The sequence below is a fragment of the Opisthocomus hoazin genome, chromosome 3 (assembly GCF_030867145.1).
Source record: "Opisthocomus hoazin isolate bOpiHoa1 chromosome 3, bOpiHoa1.hap1, whole genome shotgun sequence".
In the NCBI taxonomy this organism is placed as follows: Eukaryota; Metazoa; Chordata; class Aves; order Opisthocomiformes; family Opisthocomidae; genus Opisthocomus; species Opisthocomus hoazin.
Window position 1 is genome coordinate 67,890,147 of NC_134416.1, and position 18,355 is coordinate 67,908,501.

The 18,355-nt window shown below is 36.3% G+C and overlaps 1 protein-coding gene across 3 annotated transcripts in view; it reads left to right on the top strand.

Annotated features, from left to right (window-relative positions):
* The window catches only part of ZNF407 (zinc finger protein 407), a 345,517-nt gene that overhangs the window by 22,733 nt on the left and 304,429 nt on the right, over positions 1–18,355 (top strand). For all 3 annotated transcript variants that reach the window (XM_075416574.1, XM_075416575.1, XM_075416573.1), the window contains exons 2-3: positions 1,936–6,765; positions 12,627–12,741. In XM_075416574.1, coding sequence (XP_075272689.1) covers positions 1,971–6,765; positions 12,627–12,741 — 4,910 coding nt within the window. In that variant the 5' untranslated portion in view covers positions 1,936–1,970. The remainder of the gene's footprint in view (positions 1–1,935; positions 6,766–12,626; positions 12,742–18,355) is intronic.

The following is an 18,355-nucleotide window of genomic DNA, read 5'->3' on the forward strand; positions in this document are numbered from 1 at the left end:
TGTGAAGCATCTATCTCCAGTGATCACTGTATCTCTGGCTGAAAGTGGCTTGTGATTTCTGTCAGAGGTTGATCTAGGTGTCATGGCACTTTAAGGTTTAAATCGAATTGTAGGATGGCTTTAAATGGGCATGAAGTGTGTCCGAAGAGAGTATGGTGTGGAGCCGCCAGTCCCCTACTTATTAATATGTCTTGAATGCATGAATTTTTGTCCATGGAGAAACCCCTAATTATCCCAATACAACCTTTGATAGTGGAAATTTCCAATGCAGGTAGTAGTTCACTGCTGGACAGGTTCTCTGATAAATCATATGGTCTGAGAGGAAAGGATCCGATAAAGAAGATGGAGAATTGGTTTGAGATTGCAAATTGTCTTGTACAGCAAAAAAAAGCTGCTGTTCTTCCCAGACCATGCAAGGGAAGAGTGGCCAGGTCTCAGTAGTGGGCTGGGAACCTGCTGTGGGGGTGCCGCAAGGCAAAGGACCCACGGCTGCTACATGCACACAGTTAGGTACTCATCACTGAAGTAACTTCTTGATATTTCCCACATTATATAAATAAAGCTGTGCTGCAGTTAAACAACATAATTTTCATCTGATCTTTTTTTCTCTATCCCTGTAGTGGAGAGAGACTTATAGTTGGAAAACTGTTCAATGTATGCAACTACGGTGCGCTCAATTCCTTACAAGCCTTTCATAAGTTATTACTAAGCAGAAGAGCATTTTTTTCTTCCATAGGTAATAAGTCCAACTGATTTGAGTATATTTCTCCAGTTTAATACTTTCTTACTTTGTCCTCAAAAATAAGCATAATTTAAAAAAAAAAATTTTAGCATGTACTTGAACAGTTTTTTTTTTTGCCCTGTGTGGTCTGTATCAACATTGCAATTACTTAATCTTGTCAGGAAGTACTTACAGTTGTGGTCATGGCCTCATTCGGTGGGTAACTGAACAAAAAACTGGATACTTGGATCTGCAGCAAATTTGTGTTTAAATCATAGTGTAAAGCACATAGATAAACATTTAGTATTTAATCAACTGTTAAAATGAAATGCATTTTCAATTCTCAGTCGCTTCACATCAAAATGAAAAGGTAATAAATGTCAAGATTTCATTCCACATCCCTCTTATGAACTGTGTTGGCAGCATCAGTTTTCTAGTGGTGACATCTTTCTGGGAGCAGGAAGATCACACTGGGCAGCTGAGCAAAAGCTTTTGGACACTGGATTCGGACGGTGAGATTTTGTGCTGCGGTTCAAAGATGCTGCCCTTCTCTGCACTGCTTTTTCATGACTTCGCTCCCCAGCTGGGAAATTAAGTTTTAGAGGATATTTTAGGAATGATGGGGAACTATACTTGCGGCATATTCTTACAGAATATGGTTCTGTTTGTGTTTTCTCCCTTTCTCTTTAGCAGATAATCTAAGCAGAGGAAGGAAAGAAAGCTTCATACTTACAATGTTTAACATTTATGTCGGGTTTGTTTCGCTTGTTATTGCAGTCATGGTCGTTTCCTCCTTAGAGGTTTTAAATCTGGGAGCCTGAATTTCTAGTTCAGGAAAAGTTGAACATCCCATGGCCAGTTCCCTGGAAGCTGTTAGTGCTTCATGTCCTAAATATGCTTCCAGAAACAAAGGTTAGGCTTGCCTGCCCAAGTTTAAGCATGTAGTAAATGACTTGATTACACCAAAACTACTGAAGCTAGTGCTCACTGACATGGTGCTCATCACAGTGACAGCTCTGTAACCAAGTGCCCAGAAGTTGGTTTGATTTTTAGATGTCATAAGTTTAGACACTGTGCTGAAAAGGTAGCCTCGTATCTTTCATTGTGTCTGTCTTCCTGCCATGATTTAATTTGTGATATTGCTTTTTTTTTACTTGAGTCTTTTAACTTTTGGTTTTGCATAAAAGACTAATAATAACTCTTTTGTTTTATAGGTACTAAGCCAAATGATCTGCAACTGATAATATCAATGTTAAGAATGGATGGAGAGGAAAATAAGAAGAGAGATGATGTTGATGAGAGTTTACAAACTGAGTTGACAGAGGAATCCCAGAGAAATACATCAGGAGCAAATGCTGGATGTGACTCTTCATTTCAGCAGAAAACAAGGCTTACATCAGATGAAGCGTTCAGGGACCTTGAAAAGAAAAGAAAAGAGAATGGCACAAACAAGAGGGCGCTGTCAGGATCACCAAAGCTGGATGCTGTTGAAGCAGACAAACCTGAAAATGTCTCCAGAAAAAGAAAGTGGAGTTCTTCAGAAGACATGAAAGATACTGAAAGGAAATTGCACAAAATCAGAGCTGGAGAAACAGGTAGTACGGTAGCTGGAGCTGTAGAAAAGGAAGGAGTCAGCAGTTGTTTTGGTGATGACATATTTAACTCAAATTCCCTGTGCCTACATTGTGATTTCAAATGTGCTGATGGTGCCATATTGAAAATTCACATGGAAAATAAACATTTACAAGAGGTGCCAGCTTCTGTTCCTGATAAGTTGTCTTCTTCAGAAGAAGTCAATGTTGGTTATACAGTTGGAAACATAGACAAGGATCTTAAAGGCAAAATGAGTGATCAGTGTTTACCTTCCTGCTCTGATATGGAAAAACATAAAGGAGAAAGCCCTTCTAAACAATCCAAAGAACAAACGTGTCCTCACCGTAGCTGCACAGCTGAATGTAGTTCAACATTACATATGCATGTTAAGCAAGATCATGAGAAATCCAAGATGTTTTGTTGTGATCTTTGTGGTTTTCAGAGCGCTGAGGAAAATCTCCTCAATTCTCATTTCCTTGGCAAGACGCACCTTCGACGCCAAAATCTTGCTGCACGGGGAGGATTTGTACAGATATTGACCAAAAAATCCTTGAAAAAGCAACAAGTTACTGCAACCAAAGAGAGGAATGTCAGAGCAAAACTTGGGACCAGTAAATTAAGGGCACGAACTGCTGATGCTAAAGAATTAAGTGTCTGCAATGCACTGAAAGGCTCAAAAGTAAGCTTGTCTAAACAAAATGATGGCACTGAACTTATTGAAATGATACCATTTTCAAATGTTCCCACTGAAAAATCAGATACTGTGACAGAAGAAATGTTGCTTTCTTCCAGTGTAGAAGGAAATTATGAAGTCCATACTGAAAAACTAGAAATACCAGGACCCTCAGAAAATATCTTGCAGAAAACAGACCTCCCTCCGACTACCAAAAAGCTAGTCAGGAGTTTAAAGATGAGAAGGAGATTTGATAGATCAGAACATAAAAGAAACATTGTCTTGTTAAGGTCTTCATTTGGACAGAGTAGGTCTTTCAGATTAAAAAGGCAGGTTAAAAGAAGGTACAATTTGTTGGGTAATAGTAAGAGAGGCAAGTCTGAAACTCAGAGAGTACGCATGAAGCATATCTCCAGCACACAGCTTAAACCTGGTGATTCAAGCCCTGTGTCACGTACAGAACTAGAAACAGATGCTAAAAATAATTGTAATACTATTTCAGAAATTCAAGATCTTACCGAAGATAAACCAAATAACCTTTCTTCCAGTACTACAGATAGTAAAGATTCTGATGTTAAACTTACTGCTGATCACCGTGTTCTTCATACTGGCATTGACTGTGGTCATGCATTTCAGAACAGAAAAAGTTTGGAAGTTCCTTTTGCAAATCTTCATACAAAAAGGATCCAGTTTCATTGTCAGATGTGTAGTTATTCCTCTGGAGTCAGGGAAGACATGAAACAACACTGTCAGGACAGTAAACACCAGATGGGTGGTTGTAGCTTTAGTTGTCAACTCTGTTCATTTACCAGCTTGAATGTGATCAGCCTTCAAAGCCATATGAGTGAGGTGCATAATATGTCCCATAGTTGTCCAGCTTGCATTCTTTTTTTCCAAATGGAAGAAGAGCTGATAAGCCATCAAAAAAATGAGAAACATGATGGTTCATTACTGCAGCAAGCCACTCCATTGAGTAACAGCAATCAGACTTTGCAAGTAGTAACTTACACTGACTCACTATCAAAAAATAGCCAAAATCTTGCAAAGGAAATGGAAGTATCAATGAAAGCAAAAACTCCAGACTCTTCATTCATAAATCATAGAAATGAACTAAAGCATTCTGTTCTGAATAAAACCCAATTTCAATGTAAAAAGTGTTTTTATAAGACAAGATCTTCCACAGTTCTTACAAGGCACATAAAACTCCGACATGCACAGGAGTATCACTTCCTTTGCAAAGCATGTAATCTCTATTCACTGAGTAAGGAAGGAATGGAGAAGCATATCAAAAGAAGCAAGCACCTTGAAAATGCCAGGAAAAACAACATTGGACTACGTTTTGAAGAATGTATTGAAAAGTTTTGTGTTGGTGTTGGTGGTATTAAAACAGCGGTGGAGCCTTCCATTTCTGGGAGCGGGAATACAGAGTTAGATAAAGAAATTATACATGTTTCATCCTCCTCTGTGGAAAACATATCAAGAAATAAGGAATTCGTTCCCCTTGGTCAAAGGATTGGTGAAAAGGAATTGGTTTTAGCTAACACACTCAAAAAAGGGAAACCCAAAGGCACTATTTCTAGGACATGTACCCATTGTGGTCTTTTGGCCTCCAGTGTTACAAATTTAACTGTTCACATCAGACGAAAGCACAGTCATCAGTACAGCTATTTGTGTAAGGTTTGCAATTATTACACTGTAACTAAAGGGGATATGGAACGCCACTGTGCAACCAAAAAACACAAAAGTCGAGTTGAAATAGAAGGACATGGAAAACAGAACTCAGAGATCATTGTTAGCCCTGAAGGAGGTAATTTTGAATCCATGAGCAAGAAGGTTAACAGCCCCATGACTGCCTTCTATGAACACGCTGAGGATGGTAGCCACTCATCAGATTTGGAAAATTCTGTCTTAGACAATCAGGAGATTGAGCAAGGAGATGCTGAGCTACCAGTTGTAAATGCCAGCAGGCTGCCGGATTTGGAGCATGCTAGCAATCCGTTGAATATAAACCAACGTATACTTCTGGAACCAGCGAGGGTTACTCAAGATGGTGACCCATGCTTCCAGAGCAGAGCAATGGGTGCAAACGACAACAAGTGCGTACACTGCAGCTTCACTGCTCATTCTTCTTCTTCTTTAGAGCTGCATGTGAAGCGAAAACATACAAAACAATTTGAATACTACTGCATGGCTTGTGACTACTATGCTGTTACTCGCAGAGAGATGATTAGGCATGCGACAACAGAGAAACATAAAATTAGAAGAGAATCTTATGTTTATTCTTCTTCTGGGGAGGAAGCAAACACATCAAATATCACTAAAGAAGGCACTGCTTTGTCTCAGGAGGAGCGCCATCACAGTGCAGGAGAATCAAAAACTGGTTTAAGTGAAACAACATGTGCCAATGACGCAGCAGAAGGTGAGCATATGAGTAAAAGTTTAACTGAGTGTACTGACTTAGATGAAAGTACATCTCCAGGAATGCCTAAAGGTGACAGTTCCCAAAATGCAATTGAAGGTGAACTTGACGAGGAGTCTAAAAATGGAGGAGAAAACCTTTTTTGTCAAGGATTCCAGCAAACTCCTCAGAACAATAAAGTTGATAAACTCGACAAGGAAGTATCAGTTAAAGAAACAGGTACTTGTGAGTTGCAGAAAAGGAGGCATGGTCAGGATCAGCTCAACTCAGATGATGATTGCGCTGCAGAAAATCAAAATAGATCAAGCAGCACAAACTTGAATTCCAGAAAAGGCGATGAAAGCTTGGAAGCAAATAGAGAAAACCCTGAAGTAGAGTGTAGAAACACAGACATTTTCCAAACAGTACCACTGGAAAAAAATAACCCACTTATGCTAACTCTTCCAGAAACAAGTAGTGCAGTAGAGCAATCAAATTTTGCTGGAAACACTGGAGAAACAGTACAAAATATACATAGTTTAGAGGGTGACAGAAGTTTCAAAGAGGATCCTACTGGGGAGGAGGAAGAAGCCCTTATGGAAGCACAACATGAAGCAGAAGTAGCTATAAATAACAATGTTTGGGAGGCAGATGGCTCAACAGCTGAGGGCATGCAAGAAAGTAGTAATGAGGCTTTAGGAACAGTTATCAGTGCTGATGATAAAGGAAAGGCAATGCAAAATTTTGGCAAGTTTGATTCTTCTATAGTGAGGTTAAAAAGCCATCAAGACAAGGAGGCCACTGACCATTCTGCTGAAGGACAGATGTCAAGTGGAGTGAAAGCTAGTGAGCTCGCAGTGAAAGCAGAGCCTTCACCAAGCGGTGGGAAAAAGAAGAAATCAGAAGGAATTTCCCTTGGGGAATCGACACGTATTCGCTGCGATGACTGTGGTTTTCTAGCAGATGGTTTGAGCGGACTAAATGTTCACATAGCCATGAAACATCCTTCAAAAGAAAAACATTTTCATTGTTTACTCTGTGGAAAATCATTTTATACAGAGAGCAACCTTCACCAGCACTTGGCCAGTGCCGGGCACATGCGAAATGAGCAGGCAAGCGTGGAGGAGCTGCCCGAAGGAGGAGCTACCTTTAAGTGTGTAAAGTGCACGGAGCCCTTCGATTCGGAGCAGAGCTTGTTTCTCCACATCAAAGAGCAACACGAAGAGCTGTTGCGGGAAGTGAACAAGTACATTGTGGAAGACACTGAGCAAATTAACAGGGAGAGGGAAGAGAACCAAGGCAATGTCTGCAAGTATTGTGGGAAGATGTGTAGAAGTAGCAATTCCATGGCCTTCCTAGCTCACATCCGTACCCACACAGGTATGGAAATGCTCTGTTTGCAAGTGGTCTCTTTCAAACACAGTGAATTATACCATTGGTCTTTTTCTGCCTGTTAATCTCTTTAACGTTTCTTATGAACTGGCATTCATATCGCCTGATGAGCCTCTGATGAAATTCAAAATTACCTAAAGGCGTATGAAAATAGAGTGATCAAAGGGCAAAAAATGTAAGAACATTGTAAGCGCAGTCACCCTTCTGCTTTTTGTTTCATATAGAGAGATTTCCTTCCCTTTAATCTAAATTGTAACCATTAATTGGTTCTTAAATTTATATAACCAAGCAGTAGTGGTTTGAGAGAACAATTAGCTGTTCTTTCCAACTTCCTCTTCCTTGCAGTTGTTTAATATCCAAATTGTTTATTTCATTTCAATTCAGTCACACTTTCAGCATTACATAATGCTTCAGGATAGACATTTGATATTACATCATTCCTAAATAAATACCAGTAAGAAGCAGCAAGAGGTTTTTGTAGAAATAAGTTATGGGAATTGGAATTGGTCAGCCTTTTTGGAAGGTAGTGTGTAATACTGATGTGATGCACAGGGATGTAGGATCTGATTTAGTTTCTGTGCTGATCACAGTTTCAATTCATTTTTATGTTTAATTTTAAGTGGAAAATTTAAAAACATTTTTGTAGAAAAATGCATAAGCTGCAGTTCTAAATTTATGTAAAAATTCACTGCGATGTTTCTATAAACCTGCCATACATTCTTTATTTTAAATAGACAGCTTTTCTAAATCACTGAGCTCTGCTTAGACAAGTGGTGTCTCCATGGTTGAATTTATGAGTGGATTTGAATAATAAATTCACATTTCAATGAACATATTTTCATTAAAACTGTAAGGTTTATTTTACTGTACTTTTAAATAATGGCTTATTATGGAAGCTATAGTTTAAATTCATGCAGTATTTGAAACTTAGTGCATGGTTACAAGGAAGAGAACAAAAAGGTAAGAAAAAAGAAACATAAAAGAATGGTAATTCCTGGCATAATCCTAAAATAGTTTTGCAAGGTTTTTATGAAAAGGCAAGGGCGTGACTGGACAACAAAGTTTAAAATTAATCTTGGGGAACATAGACATTGTATTTCAAACCTTTCAAAGTATTTTACTATAACTGCAGTATTCATGTATATCAATAACTCACTTACTTAATACTTCCAGCATTGCTTCTATCCTGTCAATAGCGTAGTTATCTGTATTGCTTCACCTAATATCTGACTCTGAATGCAGTGTTAAGTCTTTAGAGGGACGCTTGTGTTCACATGGTCAGAACAGCTGTATAAGCCCTTAATATGCCCTCTTACGGCAGATAAAACTGAATAAAACTAAGGGGGAGGATGCTAATGGAGCTCTCTTTAGAATTCTTTATGCAACTGTCTGGCCAAGACATGTTGCTTATAATTGATGTGTCCATTACTTGAATTCTCTTGTAATTATAGTCAATAAGTCTTGTAAATGTGTTAAAGCTCACTAAAAGCATACAAATTCAAGAACAGAGTAAGGCTAATAATTTAAAATAATCAATGTAGGCATTTCAGCACTTAATTTCCCTTGTGTGTTGATAGCTGATCATTCTTAATCCATTAAGATTTATTTAGTCGTTTACAATGCAAAATAGGTTTGCACTGGTCACTTGTGCCATTTGAAAATGTCCACCAGGTTAAGTGCAGAATGTAGTCCATTAGTCTTCCTTGACTATATGTATTAATTGCATTTAAAATCAAGTTAATGTGGATGTGAAAGTGAGGTAACTATCAATATATGACAAAGCAACCCTACTTACATAAGTTACATCATTGATTGTAACATTTAGTAAAAGTTAGTGTACTTTTTAACATCTTGTGTGTAGGTCTTATCGTGAAGTCTATTTTTATTGTGCTTTCGGATGGCCCTAAATATGCAAAGCAGTAAAATAATACATTTCATTTTGCAAGTCATTTTTCTGTGGTGCTTCTGGAGGGGGTATAGAAGGGTTACAGAACAGATTTTTATCTGCCCTCTTTCTCACGGCACCTTTAAATGAAATGCTTTTCTGATGCTTTGCTTATTCACATAAATAGTAATGCGGAGACTTTTATTAATAGTTAATGGGAAGAAGGCTTTCTCTTCCAATCTTTATTTTCATATTTGTGATTTCCTTTGTGTCTTACAGAACTTTTTCTTCCAATCTGTATCACAATGGATACAGTTGAATAAGAAACAAATATTTTTGGGTTATTGGGAGTGGTGGCAGAGGGAACTGACCTACTCAGCCAACTGTGTATACGCTGGCTTACAACATTGGTGAGGAAAAGTACAGTGTTTTTAGCTTCTTGTCTGTTCTAGGGTGACACCAGGTACACAATAGGAACAGAGCTGCACATTTTCCCATTTATTGTTCTGATTATGTGCTTTTAAAAAAAAATCTTTCTGTAGCATCCAGATGTGCATATATACGTTTATATTTGTATGTATGTGTAACCATATCGAGCTCCTTGCCTTTTTTTTAATTGAGCAATTGCTGATGGTTTTGGGGGGGGGGTGGTAGGAGGGAAAGGAAAGTTATAGAAAGATACAACTAATGATTTCCATTAATAGAAAAATAATGTTTCAAAATACCGTTAAATAATGTAGGAGATTTTCACGTTGCAAATGAAAGGGAAGCTTTGCTAGAGAGGAGATAACAAGTAAGTCCATCACATGTTGACAAGTGAAAATGAGGAAGTGTAAAGAAAAATAAAAGGAGTAGTAGAGGTGGAAGACTTTTTAGTTTGCAGTTGATGCAGGTCCCATAAACTTAATTAACAATCAGCATCTGAGGAAAAATCACCTGCAACCACATTATCTTTGTTGTGTTTCTCATCAGATTTCTTAGTTAATGGAAGGTTTGCTCAATGTAAGTGTGGTATCTTACTCCCCGTGTCCGAAACATAGGAGGAAATGGGGCGATGATAATTTCATGCGGCTCTGCTCACTTTGCATTGGGCCTGAGCTAGGGACACAGCTATGCCTGCAGGTGCAGATGATGTTGCCTCTGGCTGGCTTAAAGCTGAGGCAGTGAATTTTTCTTACAGTTTTGAATCTCTATTGTCTTTATGTAAAATAAATGCTATGAACTCCAGTTTTCTCTGTAAAACAGTAGCATGGTTTGTGTCTGTCTGACTTGAATTCTTAAATTCAGTCTATTTTCAATTTGGTGGTCTTTTTTTTTTTTTTCCCCCTCTCTCCAGTTCTCTTGGTAAGAACCTTATTGTTTACTGCTGCCATCAGAAAATGTACTTTGTTTCCATGCCATAACTTGTGGGTAAAGTAACTCTGTGGCTTTTTTTTTATTTTTAATTCATTAGGTTGGAAAGATGCTGTATTGAAAGGATATTTTGCATTTTTCTGTGAACTAAAAGCCAAGCGTGAATCCAACAGTATCACATTTAACACAGCATATGAGAACAGCTAAAGTTTGTGATAATTTAAGTATGGCTAAGAAATGGTTAATTAGTTCAACATTGTTTCAGATAGGCTTATGGTAAATACAGATTTTTTTCCTCATTAGTTTAACTCTTAGTCTAATGCCTTCATCTTAAGTATAAAATTTTGGGTTGTTCCATCCAAGAACATACCGGAACAAATTTGGTACCAGGAACCTAAAAGAGAGATGCACTGCTTTTGTTTCAGGTGATAAGTACTCACTGGAGCCTGCCAGCACTTGAATTTTCATGGAGTTTAAATGGAGATGTTAACAGATATTCAGCTCTGGATCTGAGAAATAAATAAAAAAACCTCAAGGCCTCAATGATTTTTGGATGAGAGCAGTCAACAGAATAATACATTTCTGTATTGTCAGCACACTGTAGCTACGATTGGTCTGAACTCGAGTTTTTCACAAAGGAGTCATGTAGATGGACGACAGCAAAGGTCTTGTATGGAAGCCCTGGGGGGACACCTGCAGTAACAGAATGAGGAACAAATTTACAATTTAATGAGTAGGAGAGAAACTAAGGGAACACAGGATTGAATCCAAATGGTATCTGGATTCTGTGACAAAAAAGAGCAGTATAAACACCAGCAAGTTTTTAAAAAATCCTCTCCAGCTGTGGCCTTGATGTTACTAATTGTGAAATTAGTCTTTAAGATCATAAGTTAAAATATCAACTTTTAATACTCTTTTATTTAATGCGAAGATAGGCTGCTTTTTATTTGCATGGGTCTCTTTATAGGATGCAGTGTTGATTTGAAATGTCACCAAATTAATGATTAATTTAGTTTTATCAGGATCATTTAAATAAACTGCGGTTTTTCAGTGTGATTGATAGAATGTGATTGCTGTTAGCTGCAGTCTCAACCTGCTTTTGACATTTAAACATATAAAGCTGACTAGATATAACCATTCAGGTGCTAAATATATTTTACATCTACTTCCAACAGTAGAAATGGAAGTATTAAGAGATCTGGCTTCATTGTCATTGAACTGTGAAATATTCAACCTTGTCTGCCCGTGCTTAGTACTGTTGACTTTTTTATTTCAGTTAGAAGATTAAAATTAAATGCTTCATTTTTCGTCAGCTTTTGGGAATTAAATTGAAATTTAAGACTCTAGAAATTTTTACTAAGATCCTCAATTTCACCAGCGGATTCTTGGAGGATGTTCTGTTTTCAAGGGCAAAGCAAAAAGGTTCATTGATCAAGTATGATATAGTGCAACATTTTTCTTATCAGAGCCCTTTATGTATATTTATTAAAGATCACATATTTCATATTATGCTTAACTGTATTGGAAGAAGTACTTCACAAAACATATACTAAACATAATATGGAGACTCTGTGACCATATTGTACTTACTTTTAACTGCAATTCTATGATTTTGATTTATTGGTTTAAGGATTTAGTGGTCAGAAAATTGGAAAGTGCTACAGCATGCTTAGAATGGTGTTGCTGTGTAATAACATGGGGACAGACATGTGCCCAATTTAACTATTTCAGTAAAAAGAATAGTTTTTCCATCCTCGGGAGAGGATCACTGTTAATTAAGACAGACAAATAATTTGACTTTTTGCTGAACTGATGTGATACAAGAAATAGGCTGGTACTTCTTCCTTGGAGAAATAATTTCAGAGTTCTTTGGTCTGCAGTAGACATTTAATATTAAAGTTTGTTCTTGAAATAAATAATAGCCAAAAATGTCAATACTTCTGGTTTGCAGAATAATCATAAATTCTTGACCATAAAACAGTCATAAAGGCATAATATTTTATCCACTGTATATTCATACATTGCATGTCATTACAATAGCTAGGTGATGAATCATTTTGTGTGTGTGACAGAACAAATCTGAAATACCAATGCTAATGTGAAATCTATTCAAAGTCGGAAGACTTGTAAAATTACTTTAAATATATTTGCTTAAAAAACCAAGTACATTTTGCAGTTTACATGAATATCAAGCCACTTTAAGACCATTACCTGAATTTCACCATTTGGAAATGGGGAAAGGTGTAGAACAATGTTTGCCATGTTGTTGAAAAGTTATCTACCTACTATACTGTCTTCTCATTTTAATATTTTGTGGGGTTTTTTAGTAATTAAAAAAAAGAGTAAATTATTATTGAAAGTTAAGAGGGTAGTGTCCATGATCTTGAACTTCAGGAAACTTTAATGAGTAATGTATAGTATATACCGTCAGTGTCCTGGGAGTTATAAATTTATGTACGAGCTACTTTTCTTGTTAGGCAAAAATCTCAAACAGGTTAAATGTGGGATAGGCTTTTTTAAAGGTTATTTTTTCCGAGGATTTTTTATTTCTTTAACCGTGGGTGATATATTATTCTAATTCAACTCATATCTTATGCTAAATTTTGCTTAGGATCAAAGCCATTCAAGTGCAAGATATGCCACTTTGCAACAGCTCAGCTCGGAGATGCCAGAAACCATGTCAAGAGGCACCTTGGGATGAGGGAATACAAGTGTCATGTCTGTGGGTGAGTAAATTGAAACAGTCTCCACCATGGTTAACCAGGAGAAGAGTGCAGGATATGCATTGTTTCAGAATTGAAAACTGTGATGTGAGCAAGAGTGGCTAAAATTATGCATGCATATCCTCCTTTCCATTGTTATGGTAAATTCCTTAAATACAGTTATGACATTCTTTTCCCACTTCTAATCCTGCACTGAAGATGAGCAATTTTATGGGCTACAAGGTCAATTTGAACCTGTAATCTGTAAATTGACTAAATTATAGGATGTTCATTCACATTGCCAGGGAGAACTGTAAATTCCATTTAAAGACATAAAAAATATATAATATAGACTTTACTGTGTGGGGTTTTTTCTTTTGCTATACTGTTATAATTTTAGTACCATTAACAGATTTCTGGACTCCATTAGGGTTTTCATTCTTTACAAAAACAAAACAGAAGACTGATTTTTCAAACAAACAGATCTAAAATATTACAGACATAAGACTTTAAAAATAAATTGAAGTCTTTTATGTATGCTTGTGTTCTTGTTTGTTACCCAAAAAATCTTGTTTTTCTTTTCTACTTAATCGTTATTTCCTCAGAAGGATCGTTCATAATGTTTAATTGTCCTTCAAATGTGGTGCATTTAATAGGAGGCATTGAGACTCCTTAATGCAAAACTAATTAATTTAGCAGAAATGTTTAAAAGGTTTTAAAATGCCATGGCATATATGGTACATCATAGGACATTCAAAGTTGGATTTTAATACCCTAGTTCTGATTAAAAATATATTTTAATGTTATTATGCTGGAGAAATTAACTAATATATGCGTCATATAAAAACATTTTACTCAAACCTATGTAACCTGCTATAGCAGTCTTACGGGTAATGTGTAGAACAGCACAGGTTCAATTAGGTGATGCAGTGCACACATGAATGGTGTGGTGTGATGGTGGGGATAATATTCAGCGGGGGGGGGGGGGGGGGGTAGCCTTAGCATACTGATCTACTGCAGGACAAAGTGAGTTACACATCGTAAAGGACAAGTGAATCTTCAGCTGAAGATGCAGCTGAGTGATTTTCACTGATTCATTTCTCTGTTTTTCAAATAATTTTGCATGCAGCATTATGAGATACTTTGGATGCTTTTACTCACTTAAGAAAATTAATTGCTGACTTCTTGAAACAAGGAATAAAAATATATGAGCCTAATTCTAAAGTCCACCGAATATTGGTAGTAGAATAACGTGTGCTGCTCTTTATTTTGCAGCATGTTTAAAATGAACATTATGTGTGGCAGGCTATTTTATATTGCTTGAAAAATCTTATTTGCTATCTCTGCTGTATGAATTTGACATGGAAGATAGTTAACAAGTACAGATCCACAAAACTGTTTAGCTAAGGCTGAGCTCTGTTCTTTAGAAGTTGTCAACAGACTTGACAATGGTTCTTCATTCAATTCCCTTTTAACTTAAACTGAAAAATCATCGTATTATTTACCTATGTTGCCGTGAGAGGAAATGTAAAAAAATCTCAAAATAGCTAATGCCTTGTCTTTTATAAAAAGAATATTATAACAATTAGGATTTGGCACAGTACCTCATTTTTTCAAAAACTCATTCCTTCACTTCAGGATTGACATGTTCTTACAATCCGTTTCAGACATTACACAACTCTTAGTTGCAATTCGTGATGGTTAAGCATGAGAGAGAGCAAAACATGTATCAATGATTTAAACTGTGGACTTGAATGTAAGTCACTTTGCTAAGCTGATTGTTGACTGTATGTTGCTGACATGTCATACCTGGTAACCAAGCAGGTACTCATTTGCCATTTCGGTGTAGTATTATATTGCTAATTTTCATCAACAACGTGAAGCTGTGCTGTTTAGATATGGCAGAACAATCAGCTGGAGACAAATACCACAATACCCTTTGCTCACAAAAATTTGATTTATATACCTGTTTAAATAATCACCATATTTCATTTAATGTGCACCAAAAGTGTATTTTAAGAATTATATATTAACACTGATTTGATCGGAAGACATTTTTGTGCTGTAGCTAACAGTCCTGAAGAACTGAGCAGGATTTGAAGAAGGAGGAATGGCCAGAGCAGTTTGAACTGTAGTCCAAATAACGAATATGCCATCCTTAAATGTGGAAGAAGAGAGAAAAGTGTAATAGCCTGTGCTGTATTTCTGGTATTTTAATTGAAAGGATTGTGTAGTCTGTAGGTTAAAAAAATAAAGTAGCAACATAAAAAAAAATAAAATTGCTAGGATTGGCTATCGGATTAGTGGCACTATAGAGCATTGGTACATTAACACCACTGACAATGTCAATTCATTATCATTGATGGCTAAATAATCTTAGAAATGCTCAGTGGACCTATTAGTTCCTGAACATAAGCAGCTCATGCTGCATTTCTTCATTAGCTTTAATTGCCATAAATTTTACCTTTTTAAAAACCATGCTTTAAAAGGTGAAGTGATCTTTCAGGAACATTAACTCTGTAATTTTGTCACAAACAGAAGGTCCTGCACTATGTTTTCTTTTCTACAGTAGTTAATATTCTATCCTCTGACTTTTAGATTCGTAGTAATAAGCCCTCTGCTAGTTGCGAGGATAAATTGTGTTTCAAAAGCTTTTGAATCTGCCTGGGCACTTTTTAAAGGTGAAATGTCAGTGCAACATTGTGGTGTAGTGTGGTCTCAAAATACCACTTTTTTTTTTTTAAGACAAATTCTCGGGAAATTTTTGTCTCTAAAAAAAAGCAAAAACCTGTATCTGTGGTGGTGTTTTAGGAAGGGTTTTTTGTGTCTCAGTTTTCCAAATGATCCTCATATTTACATGATACAAAGCACACAATATGTAATTCAGTTGTTGAAAAAGGCAGTAATTTTGCTGTGTTGTTTCATTTTTTTTTAATTGAAGTTCAGGGTTTGTTTTTCTTCAGCTGCACAGCAGAAACTACATGACAGAGAAATTGGACACCACTGATGTTTTAACATTTGGAATAAACCGTCTGCTACTCATTTCCTTATTGCAGATGTGTGTTAATTGTTTTCTTTTCTATACCCATAGCTGTAAAATATATCCCATTATTTCAGAGGCAGTATCTATTTCCTACGGGTAGAAAACTGCTGCATATTTGAATTTAATTTTTGAAAGTCTGGCTCTGAAATTGGCTGATACCCTGGGTTAGATGAGCAAATCTTGGTTGCCCAGCATTTAAAATTTTTGTTTCATTTGCCTGGTGAAAGGCAGTGAAAAGGCTTATCATGCACTTTTCAAATTTTATGCCTCAGGTAGAACATGAAAAATGCATTGTTCTGCACTTGAGATTTTGAACAGAATTTATAGGCAACGTTTGATTTAAAAATGCATCTACTATTCCTCTGCCTTTTTCATGCCTTTACGTTCAGAAACAGAATTTTTGGGGATGTAGTTACATGTTTCAAGTGAGAGTGGCTGCTTCTTTCCTTTTTCTCTATCCTTTATGACTTCTTAAAAATCTGCTGAGGAAGATGGGTATAAGGTAGGTTTGAATTTTTAGGAAAATTTTCAGGATTTAAAACATGCACATAAACATTTTTTGCTACCTTCCTAAAAATAGAAAGGATATTTGTAGCAATGTATATAGTAATCCATATATAGCATTCAAGTGTTTTAAGGAACAAAAGTAAGTATTTGTGTACACAAAGGAATTTGGAGGGGGGTGGAAAAGGTCGGGTTATTTCTGTATGTTGCTGAAGTAGTTCTTTCTCGTGGGTTTTGTTGTTGTTGTCATTGGGTTTTTTTTGCTTTCTTTTGGGGGATGGAGGTGTTAATCTTTTTTACTTTCTGCTCCTCAGTTTTCAGTTTGCTTTGAAACTCCTTTTCCCAATTAATTCTGGAGATGTTATAGGATGTTCAGCTAAATAAGTATTTTGCTAAATTCAGTCATTTTTAAAGCCTCATATAAACAAGCTTTGAGGAGAGTTATAGTGTCCCAAGCATGGAAATAGCTTCACTTGTGCTGCTGTTGTTAATGCTAAGAGTAGTTCAGAGATCTTCATCTGTATAAGGTTCAGTATTTTAATGACACTGGTTGCTTTGAGAATGTCTAAAGAAAAATACGTGCCTATATTGAGTATAGTGGCTAATTGATCTTCGTACTTTATAGATAAGAATGTGCTTTGACCAGCTGCATAAAAAAAAATTAGCTGTACTCCTGTGTGTTGTGTTCTAAAAAATCTTTTAGATTTTCAGATTTTTTTAAACTGATTACTGTTAATTCAGGCTACTTGTCATGAAAGCCTGCTCTTAAGATTGCTTTTAGCAAGCAAAAAAGACTTATTCATAAATTTATTGGTAGGAGCAGGAAAAACATTATATTTTCAAGGATGCCTTAATGTACTGTAATGTAAATTAATTATTTATACTTGTGCAGTTTGGGAGATCTTAAACAGAAAGTTGCTACTCTAGTAAAACTATTTTTGTGTGGTATCACCTAGTTTTTGTGCATTAGAAGGGATCTCTGTGTAGATGATTATAATGTCACTTTCTGACCTTTGCAGCTTGAATAATTGTAAATCATTGCTTCATAACGTGTCAGAGAATGTCTGTACTAGGCAATTAAATGGCAGAATATAATAGACCAAATTATTGCCTGTCATGTTTTCAACAACACAGTTAGTATTTGAGTTACACTTAATCATTACGTGCATTAGCAACTTCATTGGAATCCAGCTTCAGGCTGAGCATGAAATACATTACATTATTTAAACCTCTAATGGTAGAAGTCATTTATTTGTGTTGAAGTGTACAACATGCAGAGTTTCATAAAGCAAGGAACACTTGAGAGCTTAATTTATCCAAATCAAAGTCTAAATGCAGATAAACACAAGTGGCAAAAATTAGTAATTTTTATAGGCTGGAAATATTTAAAAATACATGGTTGTGGGTAATTGTAGGCAGCAGGAATAAATTAAAATCACTATTTTTAGTCCTCTCTGAAAACTAAAACTGTTGTATACCTAAATCATCAAATGCATCATGAAATTGCATTTTTGAATGAGCAATTAATTACACACATCATACCTACAGATGTGTCCAAACAAAAAATATGTATTTGGCTCAGCTGTTTCGATCAGAGATAAGTGCGTGTGTGAAATGACTGCTCCAGATCCAGCTATTCTGAGTTTCTCTATCTGCATTTTGCCGTTTGGTCCTGTCGTAAACTTGTGTCTACATTTACGTTAGTAAAGAAAAATGAGGTGAACCTACATAACAGCTTTCCAAACTTGCACACACTTTTAAATGAATTAATAAGAAAATACTAGAAAAATATATGGAGTAGGGTCACATATGTGTTATATTATCTTGGCAATTTTTGTTCAGTTATCTATCATTTCATTAGATTTCCGAACCTGACCTTCAGTACATAGTCTCTGTTTTTACTGTTTAAGAAAACTACTTGAAATGGAAGCAATTTACTTTTATTCAGAACAGCTCCCAGCGTCTCTAAACAACTGGTACAGATCCTTCGGTGTGTTGTGCATGGAAGTCTGCCCTGGGGGTGGCTGGAGTTCAAGTGAGCGAGTGGGAGACTCGGGTACAGGTGGTGGAAGGACTCTTCTGTTTGAGGCT